Source organism: Lathamus discolor, chromosome 1, assembly GCF_037157495.1.
Source record: "Lathamus discolor isolate bLatDis1 chromosome 1, bLatDis1.hap1, whole genome shotgun sequence".
Classification (NCBI taxonomy): Eukaryota; Metazoa; Chordata; class Aves; order Psittaciformes; family Psittacidae; genus Lathamus; species Lathamus discolor.
Window position 1 is genome coordinate 152,342,928 of NC_088884.1, and position 23,466 is coordinate 152,366,393.

Here is a 23,466-nt window from a genome sequence, read left to right on the forward strand (position 1 = left end):
TAAATGAATTCTATAAAGTAATAAGCTATTCTATGTTACTATGAGTTGGAAAGTAAGGAGAATGGTGAGGTGATAAAAAGTTCTCTTATGATACCAGAGTAGTCAAAATTAAATCTGACTGCAAAGAGCTGCAGTGGATAATGATAGTCATGGTTCTGAGCTGCAGGGTAGCAAAAACATGGCAGCTGAAATTGCTGATAAATGCACATATGATAGGAAGAGAATAATCTAAACTTTATCTTTGGGACAGTAGAATCTAAGTTAGCTTAAGTTATGAAGGAGAGAGATTTTGTAGAGCCTGTTGATAGCACTGTGCTGATTTGGAAACTAAAGGGTGTTAATATGCTCAGACTGCAAAGAAAACTATAGAGAAATTACCATTGAGACGTTTTTGTGCTCGGGAAGCTGTATGTTCATATACATACACCTGCATTTTCTATTCTGTGTACAGTTCTGATTCCTTATGAAACTTACTGAGGTGACTAAGCAACAGTTATTCACTCTTCCTGGTAACTCAAGGCCACAATGTTATCTACAGGTTTAAAAGAAAACAAAACCACACTTTCATGTGCAATTCAGCACAGCACTGAGTGGTGCTTTGGATGAGAAAGACACAAAAAAATTCAGAAAAGGATTAGAAAAAAATCAAAATTCATGCAAAAAATCTATCCAGGTCCCTGAGGCGCAAGACCTCCTATGTACTCACTGGTCTGGGAAGTCTGGAAATGTAAGAAGTGAGGAGGAAATGCCATAACAGACATTTGTCTCCATTTGGTTTATTCCTTGACACTGTCCACTAGTATCTTAAATGGGCCAATATGGGAGACTGGAATCTCTGTTAGATGGAATCGCTGGGTATGTGCTTTTATGGCTTTTCACTGCTTATAAGGTCTCCATCTGTGTATAGAGTCTTCATAATAGTACAAGGGTTGCACAATAAAATGTACATATTTTTGTGTATATGTATGCATCTATGGAAGTACATACATGTCTCATTTCTGGAAATAAGGAAGGTAAAGAAGGCTTAGGGCAGTAAGAGATTTAGGTAAGATTCAGATTGTCCCTTGCTGTGTTTCAGGGGACATAAGGCACTTATTCCCTGGGGAGATCTCAGGGTTGTGAAGCTTAGCTGGAGATAATTTTCTTGTGTCCCACCTGGAGCATGATACTCCTGTTGTGGGTGCACTTTAGTGACTGGTCTGGGTGGCTTGGTGTAAAATACAGTGGCTTCTGTGGATCCCTGTGTCAGGCACCCACCTTCCCTGGTGGTTAATGAAAGGTTTGGTGGTTAATGAAAGGCTGTGAGTTATGCTGTATGATTGCAACTGAACTACTAGCAGAGTCTCCTTTTGGGAGCTCCATCCCTCAGGGAATGAAAGAGCTGCTTGGCTAACTAGGCTTTAGAAGAAGATTCTTGTGAATTGAAGTTTTGGACTTTGGCAGAGAAATCTTGTGTGAGGATTAGGTGGAGAGGTTAGCCAGCAGAGAGGTTAGTGCAGGCTGTGTTTACTCCCTGGAACTTGCAGGCTCTGATTCCTGGAACCCTGCTGGTCCAAGGGGAAGGGTAGGGCTGAACCATTCTCTTCACAGATGCTTATTCCAGGCTGAGAATGTTTTTTATCAGGTCCCAGTAATAAGGCAGAGCCAGACTGGCTTTTGTGGAGGGTTGATCCCAGATGGATGCTGGTGCCCACCAAAGCTGCTCTATCACTTCCCTCCTCAGCTGGCCAGGAGAGACGAAATATAATGAAAAGCTTGTGGGCCAATATAAGGGCAGGGAGAGATCACTCACCAGTTACTGTCATGGGCAGACTCGACCTCAGGAAATTAGTTTAATTTATTACAAATCAAATCACAGTAGAATAATGGGAAATAAAATCTAAATCTTTAAACACCTTCCCCTCACCCCTCCCTTCTTCCAGGGCTCAACTTCACTCCCAATTTTTAATCCCTCCTCACCCCAGTGGAATGGAGGCTGTGTCAGTTCATCACATTGTCTCTGCTGCTCCTTCATCCTCATGGGAGGCCTCCTCACACTCTTCACCTGCTCCACCGTGGGGTCCCTCCCACAGCAGACCTTCATGGACCTCTCCAGCATGAGCCCTTCCTACAAGCTGCAGTTCTCCATTAACTGCTCCAATGGGTCCCTTCCATGGGGTGCAGTCCTTCGGGAATAGACAGCTCCAGTGTGGGTCCCCCGCAGGGTCACAAGTCCTTCCAAGAGTCTGCTCCAGTGCAGGCTTCCCAAGGGGTCACAGCCTTGTTCCACAGAGCTGTAGATGTGCATCACCTTCAATGCAAAGGCAGCTTCCACAGGCCTCATATTATTATTTGTCTTTAAATTCTCAGTCTGTTAGCAAAATTGTGCTTGTTACTATGATCTGCTGTCTGCTAATAAGCCTCTTCACTCCAGCTCCTCTGAAATCTCCCTGCTATGGGGTCTAGGGTCTCAGTGAGTATGGCACTGGCTGAGAATATGTTTCCAGCAAAGGAAATCTAACTCTAGATGCAGATGAAGAATTATCCTTCTCCCCGTATGTTTCATTTGGACTTCACCCAAAGAATCACTTCACCTTTCACCAGAAAGAATAAAGGAAGAGAATATTTCAAAGTAACTCCTCTGACCTATCCATCTGCTGACGACTGAACGAAAGGATGTGCCTGCATCCTTCAAGATACACACCAAAGGCAGGCTAGGAAATTAATGTCTTGAGAATGAGTTTGGGCCTACACTGCTGAGAAATATCCTTATTCATGGGCAAATGTCTGCAGTTTTAAAACTAGATTCTGGCTAACTAGAAATAAAATTTTCTCTCTGTGGTCCCACAAAGTCTAATAACCAACACCTTAACGGGAAATTTCATAGCTGCTTTCCCATTCCTTGTACGTTTGGATCTACAGAAGTATCTAAACTAGAAAAATTAGTTCACATTTTAAAATGTGGCTGAACAAAACAGTTATTGTTTAAGATGCATCTGGTCTTGGATGGACAATAACCCACTTCCAAGAGATACCTATTTTACTAGGCTGAATGTGGCTTCAGTATTAATTTTAATTGGTTGGTTTAGTCTTAGTTCCTTAAATGGCTGCACATCGTTTGATGTTTTCATTTATTTACTTCATACCTTCACTCTTATTTTGCTTTATCAATTCCCAAAGTAAACCTGAAGTCTCAAGACATAGCAGGTCAACATGCTACAGCATGCATTATGATTTGTCACTTGACTTCCATGTACTAGTATTTCACATGTCACTCACACCATATGTGCACCTGAACCCATTATGCTTGATTATAAATTGCTGGTTGATAGAAAATTATATTCACAGGCATTTACTGAGCATAATTACTCAGCAGGAACTATCAACCTGAATCAATTACCCATGGTAAAAGCATATTTCCCCCAGGAGATTTAGAAAGGGTGGGAGTAAATGTTGTGAGTGTCAGTGGTACAAGAAGACATCTGTGCTACATGGGGATACTTCCTCCAGAATTTTACTTTTCACATTCAAGTGTAATACAACATAACTTTAGTCTGTGTCTCAGTCATTTAAATTGGAGTTAAAACAGAGTTATTTGAATGATTACATGGTAATCTACTGAGCTATCAAAACATATGCATCACAGTGCATTAGGAAAACAGACCCGAGGTTATGACTGTTTCTGTCAAAGCAGTCAGTACCAACAGTACATGTTTGCGGTCAGAGACAGAGCTAAATATTGGTTAGGTGCAGAACAACTCCTACCCCAAAGGGTGCACACAAGGTTTTCAAAAGTCTTTTAAATAAATGGGAATCAGACAACAAACTATTTTTCAAGATACAGCCCAAGTCATGCAGAAAAGCTGCTGCTGGCAAACCCAGAGCCTGAATATGCTACAGGCGCGTCTGCATGGATGAACAGGCAATTGCACCCCCGTGCTCCTCAGTGACTTCATTACCCAGCTCCTGGCAGTGTTCAGCAGTGTGTGCTATGTTCCAGGCTGATGGGACCATTCAATTTCTGTACGACTGAACAGTGTGGGTGTAAATTAGCTCTAATCCAGAAGTAAATTGGCTCTGCTAAGCAGTGCGGTGTGTGGTGACCTTATACAGCTGCTAGACAGGAGGGGCCTTGAATCTGTGGTTGGGAGAAGAAAGTTATAGCTGTTTTTCTAAAGGTACAAGAACACCATATTCCTTTAAAGTAATCAATCTAAAAATCCTTTGTTTAGCTTAATCTCCTTTAGTAATCAGTGAGGAGAGACTTGTATCTCCCAAGGTTGATCTCTGACACATGTAATTAGATAGCAAACTGGTACTTGTTAATCTATGTTAGTGCTTCTATTTATCTCGTAGAGAGAGCTTGAAATAATCTTTCAGTAGTCTACAGTTAACAGGCATAAAATCCATCCTACAGTTGTGAGCTCAGCTCATCTCTGCAAAACTAAATTCTTGCCTGTCAATCCAACAGGCACAGGTCATCTCTAATCTGCTGTTGCATATGCTTGCACTCTCTGAGTGTCAGGTAGTCAACGGCATCTCGTATGGCACCAAACACCACTTGTAGAGCAACAGCATTTGAGCCAAGTGTACCCAGCCGTAGGGCAGGAGGCCACGAACAAGCAAGTTGTAAGTGTAAACATTATCAAGGAAGAGCTAAAGACTCACGACATCCACACTTGCTAGTGATTTGAAGAGGTCACTAGTTATACCCAGGTCTTGCAAAATACATACCTGCTACTACACAAACGCGTAATAGCAGTGTGATTCATTTAAAGCTGCTCTGTATGTGTTGGTTCTCTACACAGACTCTAAAGCAAGGGGAAATTATCTGAGCTTACAGACTAATTTTCAGTTTGGAGTTGTGTGGCTCAGCATTGATGTTGCTGAGTGATGAGTGTTGACTCTGCTCCACTCAGCCCTTAAGTCTGCCCTGGTCTGCCCCAGGCTTCCTCTGGCACAAAGCAAGATTGTGACTTCTTTGTTTACTTGAAAATGCTTAGCAAATTCGTACACTTTTCACTGATTTCTATTTTCCTGAAAGCACTGCTGAGTTCACTCTGTGCACAAGCTAAAGGAAAGCCCGTTATTATCTTTGCCATGGTTACTGCTCCTCTGTTAGGTGTAAAGAGGTTTTCTAATAAGAAAGAACATTAGCTATATACAGCTGTTTTCTGAGATAATTTAAGTTTTAATTATGTATATAATTAGTTTAATTAATTAGATTTCCACAGTTGGGATTCTTTTGAATCCTTCCTCATTTTTCAGTGTTCAACTTTCCTTCTATTTCTACTCTTTTTTATTATCTTAATTTTCCACCATATTGCTGTTGTCTGTCTGTTTTTTGAAGGCAGTATATGGGCAATCTTCCATACTTCTCAGTTGTTAACATGGTTCCTGGCATGATTTTTCTGAGGTCACAATCACTCTCTGAAGAAATTCCCTTCATGTTTCAGAGGTTAACATAGACTGAAAGATGTCTATGGGCAGCTGGAATACACACAATCACTCTCTGAAGAAATTCCCTTCATGTTTCAGAGGTTAACATAGACTGAAAGATGTCTATGGGCAGCTGGAATACAGCAGCTCTGGTTTGAAGGTTAGAGAATTTAGTCATAAGGATGCAAGCCAGTCTGTGTCATTTAGCTTCCAGGCATCAGTTCCTGCACCATTTTACCTTGTGGTGCGAATGTAACTGGTGTCTAAAATACAGAAACAACATTCCCATGCAGCACTCTATTTGCTGCCTGTCATGAGAGTTCTTCTGGATACCACTGGGGAGTGTGAAGTGGATAGTTTGGCAGATGTTAAGGTAACAGGTAACTTGATCTTGTGCAGGATTATTATATCAGTTGGTTCTTATATATGTTGTTATGAAATCAGAGAACATCTTTTCAAATCAGGGAATTTTACAGAATTTGGCCAGAAGCTTCTCTCTGTTCATATGTCCTGACCATATGACAGCTCCTCATCCTGCAGCCCAGGTTTCTTGGGAAGCAAATCTGAGCATGAAACAGCAAGGTAGGATCTGCAGCTCATACCAACAGGATGTGGACAATCCAGGAGTATCGTATCCCTGAGTTCTTTTTTGTTAGTATGTGTCCTTAAGATTTACGCTGAGAAAAGATTAGCATTCTCTTCTTTATGGATGGAAGTGTAAAATAAGTAAATTCCCTGTACTTCTGATCAATTCATCAGCTTATTTTTGCTATTTTTTTTGAAAAAGAAAGCAAATATTGATATTTTCACTCTTTTCTGATATATTTGGTGCGTATTTTGTTTTGAAAAGCAAAAATAATTTTCCCAGATATGTTTATTCAATTAAAAGTAACCTGATCAGGATCTTTTGATCATGTCTTTATTTTAGTTTTTCACTAAAAATGTAGTTAAATGAAAACATGGCAGATGAGAACTAGTAAGCAGAATCTTGGCGATAGACATAAGAGTAGCACTCATTTGCAATTGTGAAATACTGCCAGCTTCTTCAATTTTCAGAAAAAGAGATCACAGCCAGAACCAATTTATAAGAGAAACCATTAAAAATTGCAGACAGAAAATTATTAACTGTCCATATATCAAACTTCATTTGTGTTCCCTGCAGTGTCAGCCAGATGACAAGCCAAGCTGCTTATTGTCCCAGGAAACATGATCAGTTAGCAACATTTCCACAATCATTGCCTGCAATTGATGATAAAATGATAACAAAAAAAAGGAGGAAGTTTTCAAATATAGTACTCACTATTTTTTACGAGACTTGTGCATACTGCAGGACTTACATACTACTGCCAAAAAATTGCCATGATTTCATAGTGCAAGAGCTTTTCCTGATGCTCATGATCTCCTATAAACCTTAAATAAGGGAATTTGCAAGAGATAAGGCTTTGCATGAGCTTGAGGAAGTGACTTTGTTTTTCTTGCTAAAGCATGAAAGATTGTGGGTGTCATGAATGTTTTTACTCAGTGCAAACTAAGGAAACGGAGTCTTTTTGTATCTGCTGGATGAGATGATCCAGAAAATGAGCTGACATGACCTACATTGTTAGTTTACACCTGTCTACCACCTACTTACCATCAAACACGCATTATTTAGGTTAGAGAGGTAAACAAAAAAATATGACTTCTCATGATGCTTATACTGCTATGTAAAGTTCAAGCTACCCATTAGCTTCAACAGTAGCTTTCTGTTTGTACTTCCCATCATATTCCAAGTTACCAATACCAAGGGTGATGCTGTTTTTTGAGGTGGCAGTATGAGTCCTTTGAGTCTTCACAGTCCAAACTCCCCATTTCATTCAGGCCTGTGAGGCACAGAACAGTACCTAAAGCACAAAGCTCTCAGCTTCCATCATTCTTTGCAGCAGCTGCCTCAGCATCACATTCTAGACTTGCAACTAGAAGCAAAGTCACACGTTGCCTGGCGTGTTCCTGTCCATTGCATCCTTTGCCTAATTAAAAGCTGCAAGTACAAGCCTGTAACATGCTCTGTCACCAGTTAACCCTGAAAAATCTCCTGTGGGCATGGGTTTGATAAGAATAAAAGATTTCGTCAGACCAAACGTGGCTTCAGTTTTCTTTTTGTTTCTATCTCTTAGCCACAACTTACAGAGCTCAGATTTATGACTAGAGCTCCAAACCATGTGAGATTTCAGTACAAATATAATTCCCCATCAGTTTCACCACACTATATTCTTTGTACTTGTCAAGAGAGAAGCTGAGGCACAGAAAAGGGCTGTAATTTGTCCAAAGAGTGACAGACACAGAAACAGAATCTGCATCTACTGATTATTAATCCATTTCTGCAGTCCCCAGGGCACAGTGGTAATTAGGTGTTAGCATGTTCACAATAGCCCCTTATAGAGAGGTCTTTAATGCCATTTTAATCACTGAATAAAGTGATTGATAACTTATTAAATAATTAAATAATAGTTTATATTAGATCATTAGATTAACAATCTATTTCTTACTTTAACAGCTTGTAAATATGGGTAGTGAATCTAGATACAGAAGCAGTTAATGTCTGAAAAAGGAATACAATGAAGCATTGCTAAGACAATATATTTCTTTAGACTTCCAAACCCCCATAATCTAATTACGCTTCAATAGTAGATCTGGGAAGTAGAAACAGGGTAAAAGAAAATAATGGAAATAAATGAACAACAGAAACCACCTCTGTAGAGAGTGGGAAATTTGAGGCTTCTCGGTATCTTTTGGACTCAGCATGGGCTCCATTTCTCTGCTTTTTCCACTGTCCTCCTTACATGCTGCCTTTGTGCCAATGTGAGTGTTAAAATGGGTGTTTTCCTGCTTTATGTTGTTATTGAGAGCTGTTATTTTCCCGTTCATTTTAACAGTACAGTAAATGCCTTCTTTTTTAGCATTTTATGAACCAAGCAAATAAATAAATTCAGAGAGAATGCACTTGCATGTCTTAGACCAACACAGTGATTCTTCAGATCCATAGAGCCAAAGCTTGTCTTAATCCTCTACAGTATGAACAGGTTTGCAAGCCACAGTTTGCAACATGAGTTTGCAAGCACTGTAGCTTTTTCTTTAGGTGCCTATAAATACTTCAGTCTCATGAAGGACAGTAGCTCAAACCCTAAGGTGTTCCAAGACTTTTTCTTATTCAATTACTCTCCCAGTAATCCCTTTTTGAAGACCATATTAAAGAAAAGATAAATGCCATGACATTTGTTGTGTTCCATTCATTGATGCCAAGACAGCTTCAACAGTAACTTTTATGCCCCATTCAGTTGTGCAGAAGTTGCACTTTTCTTAGAATCCTTGCATGCAAATCCAATCTTGATGCTGTGTCAACATCCATTTGAATGACTGGTTCTAAAGCTGTTTGACTGGAGATGATGGACAAATTTCTCATCAACAATAGAATGTCCCTAAGCTTGTGTGTCACGAACATTGGTGAAGATAACCCACTGGCTTTTCAGCTAGGGTCTCATATTTCTTATCCTATCCTCTAATAACTCAGTCATCCATTGGCCTGTAGACTCAATGATAATCGCTGTATTTCTGGTACACTTCTAAAAATCACCATTAGAGTAAATGCTTTTAGTAATTTGTTTCTCTAATCTGCTGAGGGTTTTTTCCAGGCTGCCTTATATCTTTTCATTTAATGTGCCTGTGTTCATGCTCTTTTGAACTCACCCTGTTTGGACAATGTTTTCATTATTTTTACTTTAGCATCCTTTATTGCCCTGTTTAGAATTTTCATGTCCTTTTGCATTCCTTTTGCATTCTCTTCTGTGTCTTCAGTATGGTGTCTCCAAAGTCTTTATGCCGCCCGGAAGTATTTTATCATTTGAAACTGACCCTTCACGTTTCATTCGTGGATGCTTTTCCATTATTGAGTATTTTCTTCATAGTCAGTGTTACTCGCTAAGTTTTTATGGAGTATACCATGCGTACCATTTACAATCAATATAAGAGCTTCTTCCATAATATTCTCTGGTGCCAAGTCTTGGTCCCTTTTTCAGGAGTGCATTGACATCTGTTTCTCATTTTGAGAAAGCAAACAGAAAAATTCCTCCAAAAGAGCAACTATTCATGTTTTAGAAAAAAAATCGTTCCCTACCTCACAGCTTCTCCATGAATTTTGACACCCTTCTTGAGAGTACTTACGTTGTGTCTATGTTTGTATTTGGAGGATAATATTTGTATATCACAGGAATCACAGTAAAATCACTGAAGTTGATATCACTGTTGAACAGAAATGCCGAGAATCTTGATGATAAAACAGCTGGTACCTCTGGGGCTGTTGCTGTTCTCTAGAAAATGATGTCAAAAGAAGACAGCTTTGCAGTCTTTAAACAACATAGGATTGCTGTTGTTTGTTGGAATCACCTAGGAGGTTTTGACAGCCTATGAAGTAATAACAAGAGGCATACTGAATATATCTTCATCTTATGGTTTTTTTCTCTTTTACTGATGGAGGTTACTGATAATTTTGTAGGACAGCAGAGGAGAGCAGCTGCTTGCTGCCATTGTGTGCCCAGCCAACAACTCTCATAGTTTAGTCAAGTTGCAGTCCGAGCAGAGGTGCTAAAGCCGGAGAAAGCACTGTCCTCTGCTGGCTATTTATGATAGGCTTTAATGAAAGTAGGATTTGACCAAGACCCAGCTGCACATATTTAGGAAGGAGCAATCATCAGTGTTTAAAGGAAAGAGGAGCTGTAAGGCTCAAGGAGTTAGTAGAGATCAAATGGTGTAGGAATCCTTTTTATACACCAGTGTATGTGGGTATCCACAGGACAGGCAGTGGCAGTCATTCTGATACAGGTATCAGCACGTGACAGCTATATCAATATGTTTTAACCTTTGGCAGATTAAGAAGACAGCAGGATCAAAGTGGACAGACTTCCAGCATGGACAGCAGGGCATCCCTTCAGAGTCACGAGAAACTTCAAGATGGACGTAACAACAATTTACTGGGACACGGCTGCACAAGAGGCTGCAGCAGCTAGTGAGCTACAGCCCTGCATGCACTTCAAACTTCAACCCCGGCAAGGCGAGGAAAAGTCCCCTCTGTGCATGCCTTCTTCTTCACCCCTGGGGTCCTGGGACACCTAACTAACTCCTCCAACATCAGGATCCTCAGCCAAGGACAAAGCCACAGAGCACACCGGCAGAGACTTCCCATGTACATCCCTGCTCTTACTTTGACTCTGCCACTGGAAAAATGACCATCAGCAGTGAAATACAGTTTTATAAGTAAGAGTGACTTTCCTTTTCAAAATCCTGGAAGTAAACTTGAAACAATTCATTAGGCAGCCTCTCAAAGATTGCCAGACTTCTGGCTACTCTCAAGAGACAACGTTCTATGTGGGCCAGCTTTATCTTGAAGGCTTCACGTTACCCTCTCTGTCTCCATCAATTAAAATGGAATTTTGTGAAACTGCTGGACACAGCTGTTTCTGAGCATCTGCTGTTGAGTTCATAACAGAAATGTATGATGTAAATATGTGAATGTAGTGTCAAATAGGCCAAGCACTGAACAATTTCATTCAGATAACTGAAGCCCATTGGAAAAGTTGCAGCGTGAATGTATTCACATTGCTCTTTAACATCATGCGTTCCGCTTTGTAGTAAAATAAAGATGTGACCCTGGCCAAGTCAAAGTTTTGCTAGTGACTTTAGTGGACGCAGGATCAGACACATTAGTAGTGTATGTTAACCATGACAAAGAAAGACCTTTATGTAACAATAGGCTGACTGAGCCACAGTTTAAAAGCAGCTTAGTAAGGAGAGATAAAAACATTAAGAATTTGCTCAGATCCATAGTTAAGTGTTATAAAATGTAAAGAAGTTACGTGTCCCTGTTTTCATGGATCTATTCTGGATGAGAACTATTCTGAGTAGAAAGAAACATACTTTATCCAAAGTGTTGCTGACATGAAAGCCTTTTTCTTCAAACAGCTCTCACAATTGCAAACATTTATGGTGTTTTACAACTTGTACATTCCACATTTTGATAATAAATGCATGCTTGTTCTGTCCTATTGTGCTTTCATTTTTAAGGGTTACCATCCATAAACAAATTTCAACTTTTTAAAACAAATAATTTAGGCTTTTGGAAGCGAAAAACATTTTGTTTGTAATAATCTATTTTTACTGTATTGTTTCCATTCTATCTTTTGCAAAACAAAGTTCTTTGTAACTGAATCTATTTTAAAATTTGGTTTTACATTATATGTAATTTTTGTCAAAATTTTTCACAAAATACAGATTTTTATTGCTCCATGAAATGAGATGGTTTTCCTGTCAACAACAGAGCAGTTTACAAAGTACTAAGGTAAAGTTTTTACATGTGTCGTGAGCATGGTGTTGGTCTACTTCCTGAATTACGATCAAGCAAAGAAGCAGAGTTTTTCATGCTAGGACAGATTTAATTGCCCAGAATAAACTATCTCATGTCCATCCCTTCTTACAGTGATTAATATTGATTTCACTTGGGAAGGAGCAAAGTGGATGACATTTTACATAATTTCTGGAAACACCTATTCTTCTATTGTTTTTCTATTGTTCTGATCAAAATGCATTATGATCTTGGATCTTGACCTGGATCTTGATCCTGGAAAGAAATGAAAGATTTTATTTACTAAAGTAATCTTACCAAAATTAATGGTACTACTCACAAATAAATGCTTGCAGGACCCATGATGTGCTAGGTGATACAGATTAGAGTCATGGAGTTTTTGGACGTAGGGCTAGTAAATTATTAAGGTTTTCCATGTAAAAATTTCCAATCAGAAAAACACTTGAAAAAAAAAAAAGGCAATTTCACCTTTGCTTTCTGCTATTATTATAGTTGTTTTGAACAAGAAGAGTTACTGTTGGTGATCTTGTACAACATCACCCACATAGTATGGAACTGTACTAACACCTTAATTCAGGCTGGGAAGGCATTTTTGAAGTTAATGACTCAACCTTACAGCCCTGCTGTATTTTGTTCATACTGTAGCACCCAAATCAGATTCTTTTTGGATGATACAAACCCAGAAGATGTGCTCCAAGAGCAGCTGATGCCATTCTTCCAGCTGTGGCCTGTAGACCACAAGAACCAGTGAGAGAATATCTGAAATTAAACTTCCCTGAATGTGCCTCATGTGGATCTCAGGTCTGCATCACCAACTGCTTTGCTTTGCAAAGCCCCTCTTGTTGGCCTGCCCTGCCTGCTACTGTGCATGCACCCACAGAGAAGCCTGGGTTTATAGATAAAATGTTTATAGAATGAAGGACCCACAGCCTTCAGAGTGTAAGAAGTTCATCAGTGACTGTATTAAAAATCTGGGGAGTTTTCTGCAGGATTCTACCAAACATTTGCAGTCTGATCTGCTGGATGCTCTGTGTCTTTTCCAATGCACTATTAAGCTGGTTCTGGGAGAAGCCTGGCTATTCCATAGGTGGCATCTACTTAAATATGTTTGCACAGAGTATTGTGCATGAATGCAAGCTCACTCAGACACTTTAATTTCATGCTTGCTGTCACACGATCATTTCTCAAACAACTCTACTGTCTGCAGAGAAAAAAAATCATAACACCAATTGGCTTTAGCCAGTGTCCATGGCACTTCCACTGACTGCAAGAGGAACCTTATGCTGCACATAATTATTTTTGTCTACTTATTACACAGGTCAGAGAATACCCTCAGCTGTACTGTGGAGACCCAAGGTAGAATCATAACATCACAGAATCATAGAACAGTTTGTGTTGGAAGAGACCTTTAAAAGTCATCTAGTGCAATTCCCCTGCAATGAGCATAGACTTCAAGGACTCAGAATGGTTTGGGTTTAAGGAACCTTAAAGAACATCTAGTTCCAACCCCCCTGCCTGGGCAGAGACATTCTCCACTGCACCAGGTTGCTCAAAGCCCCTTCCAACCCGGCCTTAAGCACTTCCAGGAATGGGGCATTCACAGCTTCTTGGGTCAGTGAGTGCCAATGCCTCACTGCCCTCACAGTAAAGAATTTCTTCCTTTTATCTAATCTAAATCTCCCCTTTTTCATTTTAAAGCCATTCCCCCTTGTTCTAGCAGTACTCCTTCTTATATAAAGTCCCTCTGCAGCTTTTTGGTAGGCCCACTTTTAGGTACTGGAAACTGATTTAAGGTCTCCCCAGACCTTTCTCCAAGATGAATAAATCTCTCAGCCTATCACCATAGGAGAGGTGCTCCAGCCTTCCGATCATCTTCATGGCCCTCCTCTGGACTTGCTCTAATAGGTCTACATCCTTCTTGTGTTGGGGTCCCCAGAGCTGAATGCAATACCCCAGGTGGGGTCTCACAAGAGCAGAGCAGAAGAGGAGAATCACCTCCATTCACCTGCTGGCCATGGCCCTTTTGATGCAGCCCAGGATATTGTTGGCTTTATGGGCTGCATCTTCAACTAGACCAAGTTGCTCAGAGCCCCATCCAACCTGACCTTGAATGTTCAGGGGTGAGTCATCTACCTATAACCATCTATGTGTCATAGGTTGCCATCTATCTGGGCAACCTATACTCTTAGTTTATCTTTTCTTTCGACTGACATGGCTGTAAGGAAATGGCCCTTATAATGGTGCAGAAGAAGAAGAGTGGTTGTTCTGTGTAGTATGTGCTTTGTGAGAACAGAACAAGTACTACAGGAAAAGTCACACAGCCTGAGAGTAAGCCTGAGAAGCTTGGTTGGGGCTTGTCTCCTCTAGTTTTAGACATAAGAGAAGCATCCACATCTGCAGCTGTTAGTCAATATGGGTTAAAAAAATAAGGAGGGAGGAGAGGGCAAAGAGGCTTTTAGGATGTGGTGCACTTGCTCTGTCTTGATTATCTCTTTTAGCAGATGGCTCTCTGTGTAGTTCTGCCACCATGGAAGTAGTGTACGTCAGCATACACAGTTCAGACATGGACATGTACATTGTGCAGTGACATTTAAACAGGTGAATCTTGTTTGTGATGGCAGAGACAATTTGTGGAGATCCAGTCTAATCCTTATGAAAAAAAATGAGAACACTTCTGATCACTTCAACAGGAGTGAGAGCACTTTAAACAGCTTTTACCCTTATGTGCAAAACTAGTATTAGAGCACTGAGAAATTACACAAAAATATTCTCCTGCAATGAATACCGCCTTGCTTTCCAGCAGAAATGAAAGGCGTGAAGGCAACCTAAATAAAATGCAGAAGGTTTTTACAAAATACTCAGTGAGATGGAGAGGAAAAACAAAGCTGAGCGGTCATAAAACCAGAAGAAACTCCTTGGGACTCATTCATCCTATACAGCCTTATTGCCTTGCAAAAGCAGCCAGTGATCTTAACTCCCAAAATCTCATCTGGTTTCTCCAAGTCATTTCGAGGGAAAAGTACTCTTTCTCATTTTAGTTCCAGCGAAGAGGGAAGGAAGTCTAACACAGCTGGAAAAGCAGTTTGCTGCTACCACAATTTATTGCAATGCCACTTGCTCTGCGGTGTTACAGTTCTGATCACACATGCACATTCCCACTGCATCACTCCATGTTTAACTGTGCCAGATTTGCCTTCTGCTCAGTTTGCTCCTTCTACATTGTGCATTAAATATTGGCACTGTACTGTAAATGTTTAATTACCAACTGTCATAAAATACAAATGGCTCATTTCATCTGTAGTCTTGACAAAAGTGATTAATGAAGTAATTCCAGACGTTTTTCCTGTAGATTTGGGGATAGTGAGTGGGATGGGTGGGAAGGCTGATTATAGATCTCGGCACACTATTCAAAATGACATCAAAGTACATAGTAGAGGAAATTCTAGGCACGAATCCCCCCTTACATTCCATTCTTTCAGAAGTTTTAGATGTTTTCTGCTTGCAGAAATCTGTGACCACAATTTTGAAGTGATTTCTGACAGTTTAAACACAAATATTGGTATATTGGGATGTACTGCAGAACTGCGGTTGGCTGAATAAAATCAGTGGCATTTTCCTGTTTTCCGGTTGGGTAGCTGTGCCAACACTTTTCCTATGAAAAAAGTGTCTGCCAACATAGGAGAAGCTTGGAGGGTTTGGACAGGTACGTTTACGGTTTTGGTGAGAGCTGGAAAGCAAGGAGATGTTCAAAGTGCATTTAATTGAAAGAACACAGGTTTCTTCTTGACCTTCCCCTGCTCTAACCAGATCAGACCTGGAACAAACCACTGTTCTGCAAATAATCCCCCTTATTTTTATAATTGGCCAGATTTCTTCTGCGGTCACCTATGCAGGATCGAAATACGAAGCGAGTGAATGCAAGAGTCACTTGTCTGCAGTGCTAGGCTAAAGGGGCTGTGCCTTCTGGTGCAGCAAAAAGAACAACAACTTATAGCAGCCTCTGGAGCCAAAGTCATCAGTTGTGCTAGAAAAGCAGGAATTATTTTTTCCTGCACAGCAGTTGCAGTTCAGTCCCTTTGCACTCGCTGCCAACAGGCCCTGTGGTAAATTTTGAATGAGGAATAATGGCAAAGCTTTTATAAATCCTTCCAGTGCCACACAAAAACCTCCATGGTAGACTGATGTGGTTGCAAAACAGCTTTGCAGCTCTCCTGGAGAGAATACTAGTCATTATTTATCAGTAGCTACATAACTAATTTCTTATGCATATTGTGCTTAAACATCTTAGCTTCTGTCAGAGTAGTTAGTTCTGTTTATCTGTATTTCAGTGACTGGATCAACTACGCTCTGACCAGGAGGGAAGATGACTGGATATTTTTAGCGTTCATTTAGCAATGCAAATTGACTTGCTATAATCATGTTTGTGAGGAAACACACAGCACAATCAGGACCTTAATAATGACTGACATTAGTGACTGACATTAGTCACAAGCACCCTTTTTTTGGTAATTTATAATTGGGAAGGAGGAATATATTTAATCAATTAAACCATTTTTCACAAAATAGCCAGACAGTCCTCATGGGTCCTCCCAGAGACTTAAAATCGTAACATTAAGGCAGACAGCTTTGTTGTTCAGTGTTCCAGGTTTTTCTTTAAGTCCATTCTAAACAATGAAGTAAGAATGTCAAAAGCTCTGTAACCTTCAATACCCATTCTGAGAAATACAACTGAGAACAATCTTAAAATGCAAGTCTTTCTAAAATATATGTACACAAATAAAGATTTATGTAAACCAGTGCCCTTTTCAATGGAATTAGGTTTAGTCATAGACAATTTCATGGGAAAAGATGTTGGAACTAGAGCTCTGGAGATTATTTTTCATCTTAACTTTTCACTGTTTTGATGTGTGTTATTTTATACCCCTGAAATTTTCCCACAGTGATTATTTTGTACTTGAGAAACCCCTCTTGGAAAAGAACTATACAATTTAATTAGTAGTTATAACTTTTCTATACAATTCTATAGTGAGGATAATATTCTCCAGTCAATGTGCTAAGTTACTGGGGCAATTTCCGTGTGGTTAATTAGTAATGAGAGAATATTTTAAGTCTTGAGGCCTATCACGATGAACACTATATCCACACATTAAGGTAAGTCAGACACTACTGCAGGGAATTTACAGTTTGAGCGTGCTTTATAAGATGTAAGTTGAAGCCAGAAATAAACTGGAAAGTGTTCAGGGAAGCAGGTAATGGTGAAATCAGCTTATTAAATGTAATGAGCAACTGTATAATACAGATTTATGGGGGTTTTCTGCCTTAAATTTTATGCAACATCTCCTTTAAAGACTTGAATTTTCCATTTATATTTGAAAGCTCAGGTTATACAATCTTGGGGAGTAGGGAAAGGGCCGAGGGAGTGGAGCGCAGGCAGAGCCAGCTGCGGTGACACCAGGAGCTGTCATCAGTGCCTTGTCCTCTGCCTGTCTCTGGCCAGCTAGAGCACAAGAGGCTAGGTTCTCCAAGTGGAAGATTTCTCTCTGCAGCTGCAGAATCAAACCCAAGATTGCTGTGAAGAGCTGAAATGAAGAAGTGTGCAAAGTGCATGACAGCTGTCCTCACAGCTGGCTTCTTGCTTCTGCACCCCCTCACAAGAGCCAGCTTCGTTCGCTATGAATCCTGCTTTTCCCATGATCTGCCAGGGGCATTCACTCCACCAGGCTGTAGAGTGCAAACATCCACATGCAAACACTGCAGCGAACAATCAATCCCAGCTGAACATTTTGACTGACACAGATCAGTCACTGCACTCCGAAGATCCTGCCAACCACCTCCAGGTATGCATCCTCATCTCCTTCTCCCACCAATGAATCTATCAGAAAAAACACCCAGTTTCCACCTACACTGCTACTGTCGAGTTTCAAACACCAGGAATTAAAGGTCTTGGAAATGCTTAGAGCCTGCTGAAACCCCACCAAATCCACTGGTCAGAGTGGTTCAGAGGGTTTTCTTGTAGCCAGAATTCCTCTTAACCACAGTTACCAGGCTTAATGTTTTTCAGAGGCACTCATTAATACTGAACAGCTAGTAAAAAAGAAAGAACATTAAATAGAGCAAGACAACCAGCAAGGCAGCATGTATTTTAAAGAGATTTCTGAAATATGTTTTTGCCATCTTACAGGCACAGCTATTTGAATAAGCAATATAGCTTTTCTGCAAATGAGAGGCATAGTCACTCAATCTGGGCAGACAAATGCCCCTAAATGTATATAACTGATAGTGTGCTCTCATATTATAGCAGTAACTTTCATTACCATACTCTCATTATTTTCTTCAAGACAAAGTATCTGCTAAAACTTGTAGTAGAGATATTGAGTCCTACAGTCAGACTATGTAAACTATATTTAAAGAAACATTACTATTTCATACAAGCAGTCTTTAATTTTATTCTGCTTCTTTTTTCTTCTGTTTTGAAGGGGGATATGACCACACAACTAGCCTTTTCTGGATACTTCCTTGCTTCATATTATCCTCACTGTTATTCATTTCTTTAAACACACAAACATTCCCCCAGCAAAACACAACAGAAACACCCTCCTGTGTTTTCCCCTCAGGGTTTTCAACCTTTCCACTCAAATGAAGCTCTCTGTGTCTCTAAGACATTGTGCTGTGCCTCGTTGGAAAAACTCCTCTGTGAACTGCACTGATTTTTCGCAATTGCCCCATCAGAACTGATAGTTATTGATATGAGGCTGCATTACCATTTTTAAGATGCATGAACTTCTAGTGTTTCATACCATCGTGTTTCATACTACTTTTCTTGGAAAAAGGTCTTTTAAGGAGTTGAAGATTTTTTTTCCTGTGAGTATCAATCACTATGCACTGAACAGTTACATGCACAACAAAGCGCTGGGCTATTTTATTGCATGGTTTTAGCATATTTATACTACAGCAATAACTTCCTGAACTTTCTCCTTCCAACCTTGACTATGTCAGTATTGTTTTTCACCTTCCACCTTGTTGTACTGCCATCACTTGTTGGTAGGTCTAAGATTATTGATTTACTGAGCCAGTATCTATACCAGGGACATATCCCCGCTTTTCTTGAAGAGCATACGTATGTATGAACAGATTAATTGACTGTGGTTTAACCCTTGAAGAATAAAGAATATTTACTTTATTTGTGCTAGCTGAGGATAACAAATTAATACTTTTCCATTTAGCATACTTCAAATAGAACATTTTCTCACTTCCCATCAACTCTGTAAGTCAGTTCACAAATGAACGTTACCAGATTTAGAACGTATTACTTGATGACAATATCCTTCTATTTTCTTGAAGACACTTATTCCAAAGCTCATTGCATAGAAGTAATGCAGCCATCCCTGTGATCTTTTACACCATGATATCCTTGCTAAAAGGGCTGGCTTGGAGACATACCTCTTGGTTCACCTGCCTCATGTTCGCCAACAGCTTTGGAATGTATATCCTTTTACAAGTAACAAGTCAAAACATGGACTGGAAAAAATGTACAGGAAAACATTTGCAGCATAAACCCCAGATTTTTCCTGTCAATGGGTTGCTATCACTGTCTCAATCTTCCAAGCTAAATAATGTGCTTAAATATGAGATATAATGCAGCCACATCTGCGAGTGTGTTCTAAAATAAAGCCTTTCTTGCTTTCTCTCCAGGGATTTGAGATCTGCAGATTTCCTGCCAGAAAAGATAGAAATGGGTTTAGAGTAGGCTGGAGACAAGGAAGTGCTTCTAGGAGACAGAAGAACACTCTGGCCCGGTATTTGGAGTCTGATAATGTTTTGTTGTTAAGTAAGTCAGTCCTGTGTCTTCCTGATAAAGGGTGCTTTCCTTGACATAGCAAGGCAAGACTAGGCATAAACCAAATATTTAAACCTATCTGTGCTGCTCCAGCCATGCTTTATTGTTACCTGGATGTACCGTATTAACAATGACAGGTTTTTTTTCACAACAAGCTTGCGTGTGATGGGCTTCCTCTCCTGCTATCAAGAGCTCCTAGAGACAGATAAATTTCAGTCTGCTTCCATCAGGATTTTCTGAAGCATTTGAACTTCCTTTTTGCACCTCTCCATTTCTGCCTGCTTTCAATGCCCATGTGTGAAAGCCCCTTTTCCTGTCTCAATAATCCAGAACCCTGTGCTTAGAGCCTACTACTTTCTTTCACTCCACAGGGAGACCTCAGGGTACTTCACGGGAGACCCCATAGGCACCTCAGGGACCTGAGCAGCCGTGTCAGACATACAGAGCTCACCAGTAAAATGTCATAAGCACTGGAGTATGGCTAAAAGTCCTACCTCTCTTGAGGCAGTGGGGCCCTCATCTAGCCCAGATCTACAGCTGCCCTAGGTATACCATACTCCTAGATCTGCAATACCTGCAACAGCTCAACACTGAGTAAATTCATCCAGAAAACAGAAGAATTGAGTTTGGAACTTTCCACAGCCCAAGGAGCTTGAAATACTTCCTTCCAGGAGATTGTCCAGAGAGCAGAAAGGAACACATTCTTTTTTTTTCCAGACTCTGAAGAATTCAAGATTAACATGACCATCTTACAAATCTGCAACTGGGGAAAAAAAGCTATGAGAGAGATATTATATAAAGTAAAGAGGAGCACAATCCATGCTGTACACTCAACAGAAAGTTTAAAAAGAACTATAAATGCATTCTGTTCAAGTTCTACATCTATATTACTTACGCTCAAGATCAGCTACAGGACAGAAAGTTCTTGCTTTCTAATCAGTATTCATATGAAAGTGTTCAAACTGTAATTTAGGATCCTGAGAGACTGGAACTCCTCTCAATTCCATCTTTCTAAAATGAGAATGAATTCTATTTCAGTGTTAGCTTTGATGTATTTCAGGAATATATTTTTCCCCACATTGGTTTGGAGAAAATTATTTGCTCCAAAAAATCTTAATGTCTGCATGTTTCGGATCTGTCTTTCACTATACTGCTTCTTAGATGACAAACACTTCTTTAGGGAAGTCCAACCATTTTATGAAAATGCATTTAAAACCATCTAGCTCATGGTTTTAAGGCACTAGAAATGAAGCTTGCTTTTGAATTTACATTATTCAAAACAACCACATTGAATGATCCTTTTCATTGCATGAAGAATTTGAAATTCTTCAACAAGTGAAGGTCAGAGAAATGTTCCTTTACAACAAAATACCCTTGGCAAAAGCTCTTCGTTAACACTCATGCAGAATTCTGTTTTGCTAAAAGGATGGAAGCGTGCATCACAGGGAAAGATGGGGCACATAAGGCTAAAAAAATGCATTCCATTCAATGCAAAATGAATTGGCAAGTGAGGACCATTCAGCCAGCCTGTAACGTAGTCCATCAACAACAAAATGTAGAGGAAAGTATGTACAGTGGGCCCAAAGTAAGGAGCACTGTGATGTCTCTTGTTCTTTTATCAAGAAATCATATTGCCTTTAAAGGTCTCTTCAATATAAAGGATGCAAGGGAAGCTACTAGTCCTGTTATAGATCCATTTCCATTCGAAGATCAAAGCAGCAACATCAAAGTGAGTGTCAGCTGAAGTGTTTACTTTAAGGTAAAAGGGTAAAAGCTGCTGAATGGAAATCTATCAAAATGTTTTCTTCTGACATGTTGATGGCAATTATCGTGACTGATCTTAACCTTAGTAAATAGCTCTCAGTGCTAAAAAAGTGCAGAATCGAGTCTCTCCTCACAGTCTGTCTAAAGGAAATATGGTCAATAACGAAAAAGTGAAGTCTTTTGCTTACCACTAAACACAAACAGATACATAAAAACCCATCATTTATACTGGCAGTAGGTTTTGGTCCCTTGACTACCACTTTGTGCTTTACATAGCTTAATTCTTTCTCTAGTTTTAACCACTCATGATTAATATTCTATCCAAGTCTGGTATATGGCTCAATTCAATTTATTTTAATGGGAATTTTAGCTTTCCCTATTGCCCCTTTGTGAGAATGAAAATAGATTCCCTCTCTATTTTGCTGTACTCAGCTTTAAAGAATCTGTCATCATGTCTACCACCTTTCTCATCTGCTGTTCCCACTTCACTGCAAGCTGATGCAAAGAAATCATCACAGCCCAAAGTTTATCTTCTCTTCAAAGCACAGTCCAAACACACAAGGCACATGAATACAATCCCAAATTCAGGCTGCCTAAAGAATTAGGTAAAATCAAAGCCAAGTGCTCTACAGCCTCAGCCACAAGCAGCTCTCAGGATCCCAGTTTACCCTATTCCTGTGACAGATTTTCTACCCAGGTAAAACCAGGTCACCACCAATAGTCCAGAGCAGAAGGGACATAGGTCACAGAGTGCTTGGTCCTCTCTTTGATAACAAGACCCACCAGTGTGTTACATCAAATTCAGTAAAATGCTAAGAAACCTAAAACCAAAATGGTGTTTGATATCAAAAACGTTTTTGGTATATGATACATGACGTATTTTTGGTACAATGCTGAATGAGCCAAGAGCGCTGGACTGGTAGTGAGAAGGATCACAGGTGGTGGTGGTGAAGCAGAAGAGCTGAAAATGCCTGGGCAGAAAAGCTGCATCTGGGAAAAGAGAAAGAGAAAACCAAGGAAAGAGGCTACAGTCTGAGACTGCACGAGGAGACTGGGCTGATGATCAGGGTTGAGACACAGCCAAGACAGGCAAGACTGGGAGCCTGGGACTGCTGGCAGAGCTCAGCAGGGAAAGGCAGCACAGATGGATGAGCCCAGGGATGAGTAAGTGAGAAGGAGCAAAGGCAGGGAGAGACTTCGGATGAGAGTGGGTCTGACAGGGTAGGACAAAGCAAATTCTTGAGGATTGGATGGAGGAGTTGAGGCCCAGTGGGCCATATTCCCTTTCAGAGACCAGATTTCTCACTGTTCTTAGGGTGTTAGAAAATGCTGTGAATCCTCCAGCAAAGCACATCTCATCCCTCTCTGGGTCCCATGGAGAAATAAAGGGAAATAAGAGGAAATAGGGCTACTGGGAACAGAGATCTTCCAGACTTGCAGAGGAAACCTAAGTTTGAATGAGGGACTCAGAGCTCACCAGCTCCCACGAAATAATTTTCCCAAACACGTTATTTCAGGACCAGAAGGTGCATTTGTTCACTTATAAACAATCAAAGCACTCTCACATCAGGGGCTTTTGATGCCTCCAAAACTGGAGGGCAGGAAAACTGACACCTATGGACTGCCAAGAGTCATGGAGGCGGGGAAGAGGCTGGCAGGAAAGGCTCCCCTTGGCATTTCATGGAGATATTCCCTTGGAGCCTGCGGATTTCTGCAAATCTTCATTATCTCACAGAACATGCTCTCCTGAAAAAATTCTGCCAGCTCAAAATAACAAGGGAATTCTGGTTGTCTGGATTTTTGACAGAGCTAGAGATTTACTCACAAATATATTATTTAGAGATGGTTACGAAAAAACAGGAATAAGTCAGAGTGCCAGAAAAGGGAGGATTGGTAGAAGACTCCACAAAAACCAAGTTGGAAGCCCAGAGGCCATTTCGCAGACTCCATGGAAAACTTCTGATTTTGTTTTTTATTTAAACCAGCGGTATTTTGCACAAAGGTTTTGTCTCTTATAGAGGGGATTGTTTAACAGCCAGCAATTATGGTCAGTGTT

The 23,466-nt window shown here is 40.2% G+C and overlaps 1 protein-coding gene across 2 annotated transcripts in view; it reads left to right on the forward strand.

Annotated features, from left to right (window-relative positions):
• Positions 1-10,457, forward strand: part of STK32B (serine/threonine kinase 32B) — a 165,088-nt gene extending 154,631 nt beyond the window's left edge. For both annotated transcript variants that reach the window (XM_065665304.1, XM_065665305.1), the window contains one exon: positions 10,319-10,457. In XM_065665304.1, the coding sequence (XP_065521376.1) occupies positions 10,319-10,457 (139 nt within the window). The remainder of the gene's footprint in view (positions 1-10,318) is intronic.
• The last annotated feature ends 13,009 nt before the right edge of the window (positions 10,458-23,466 follow it).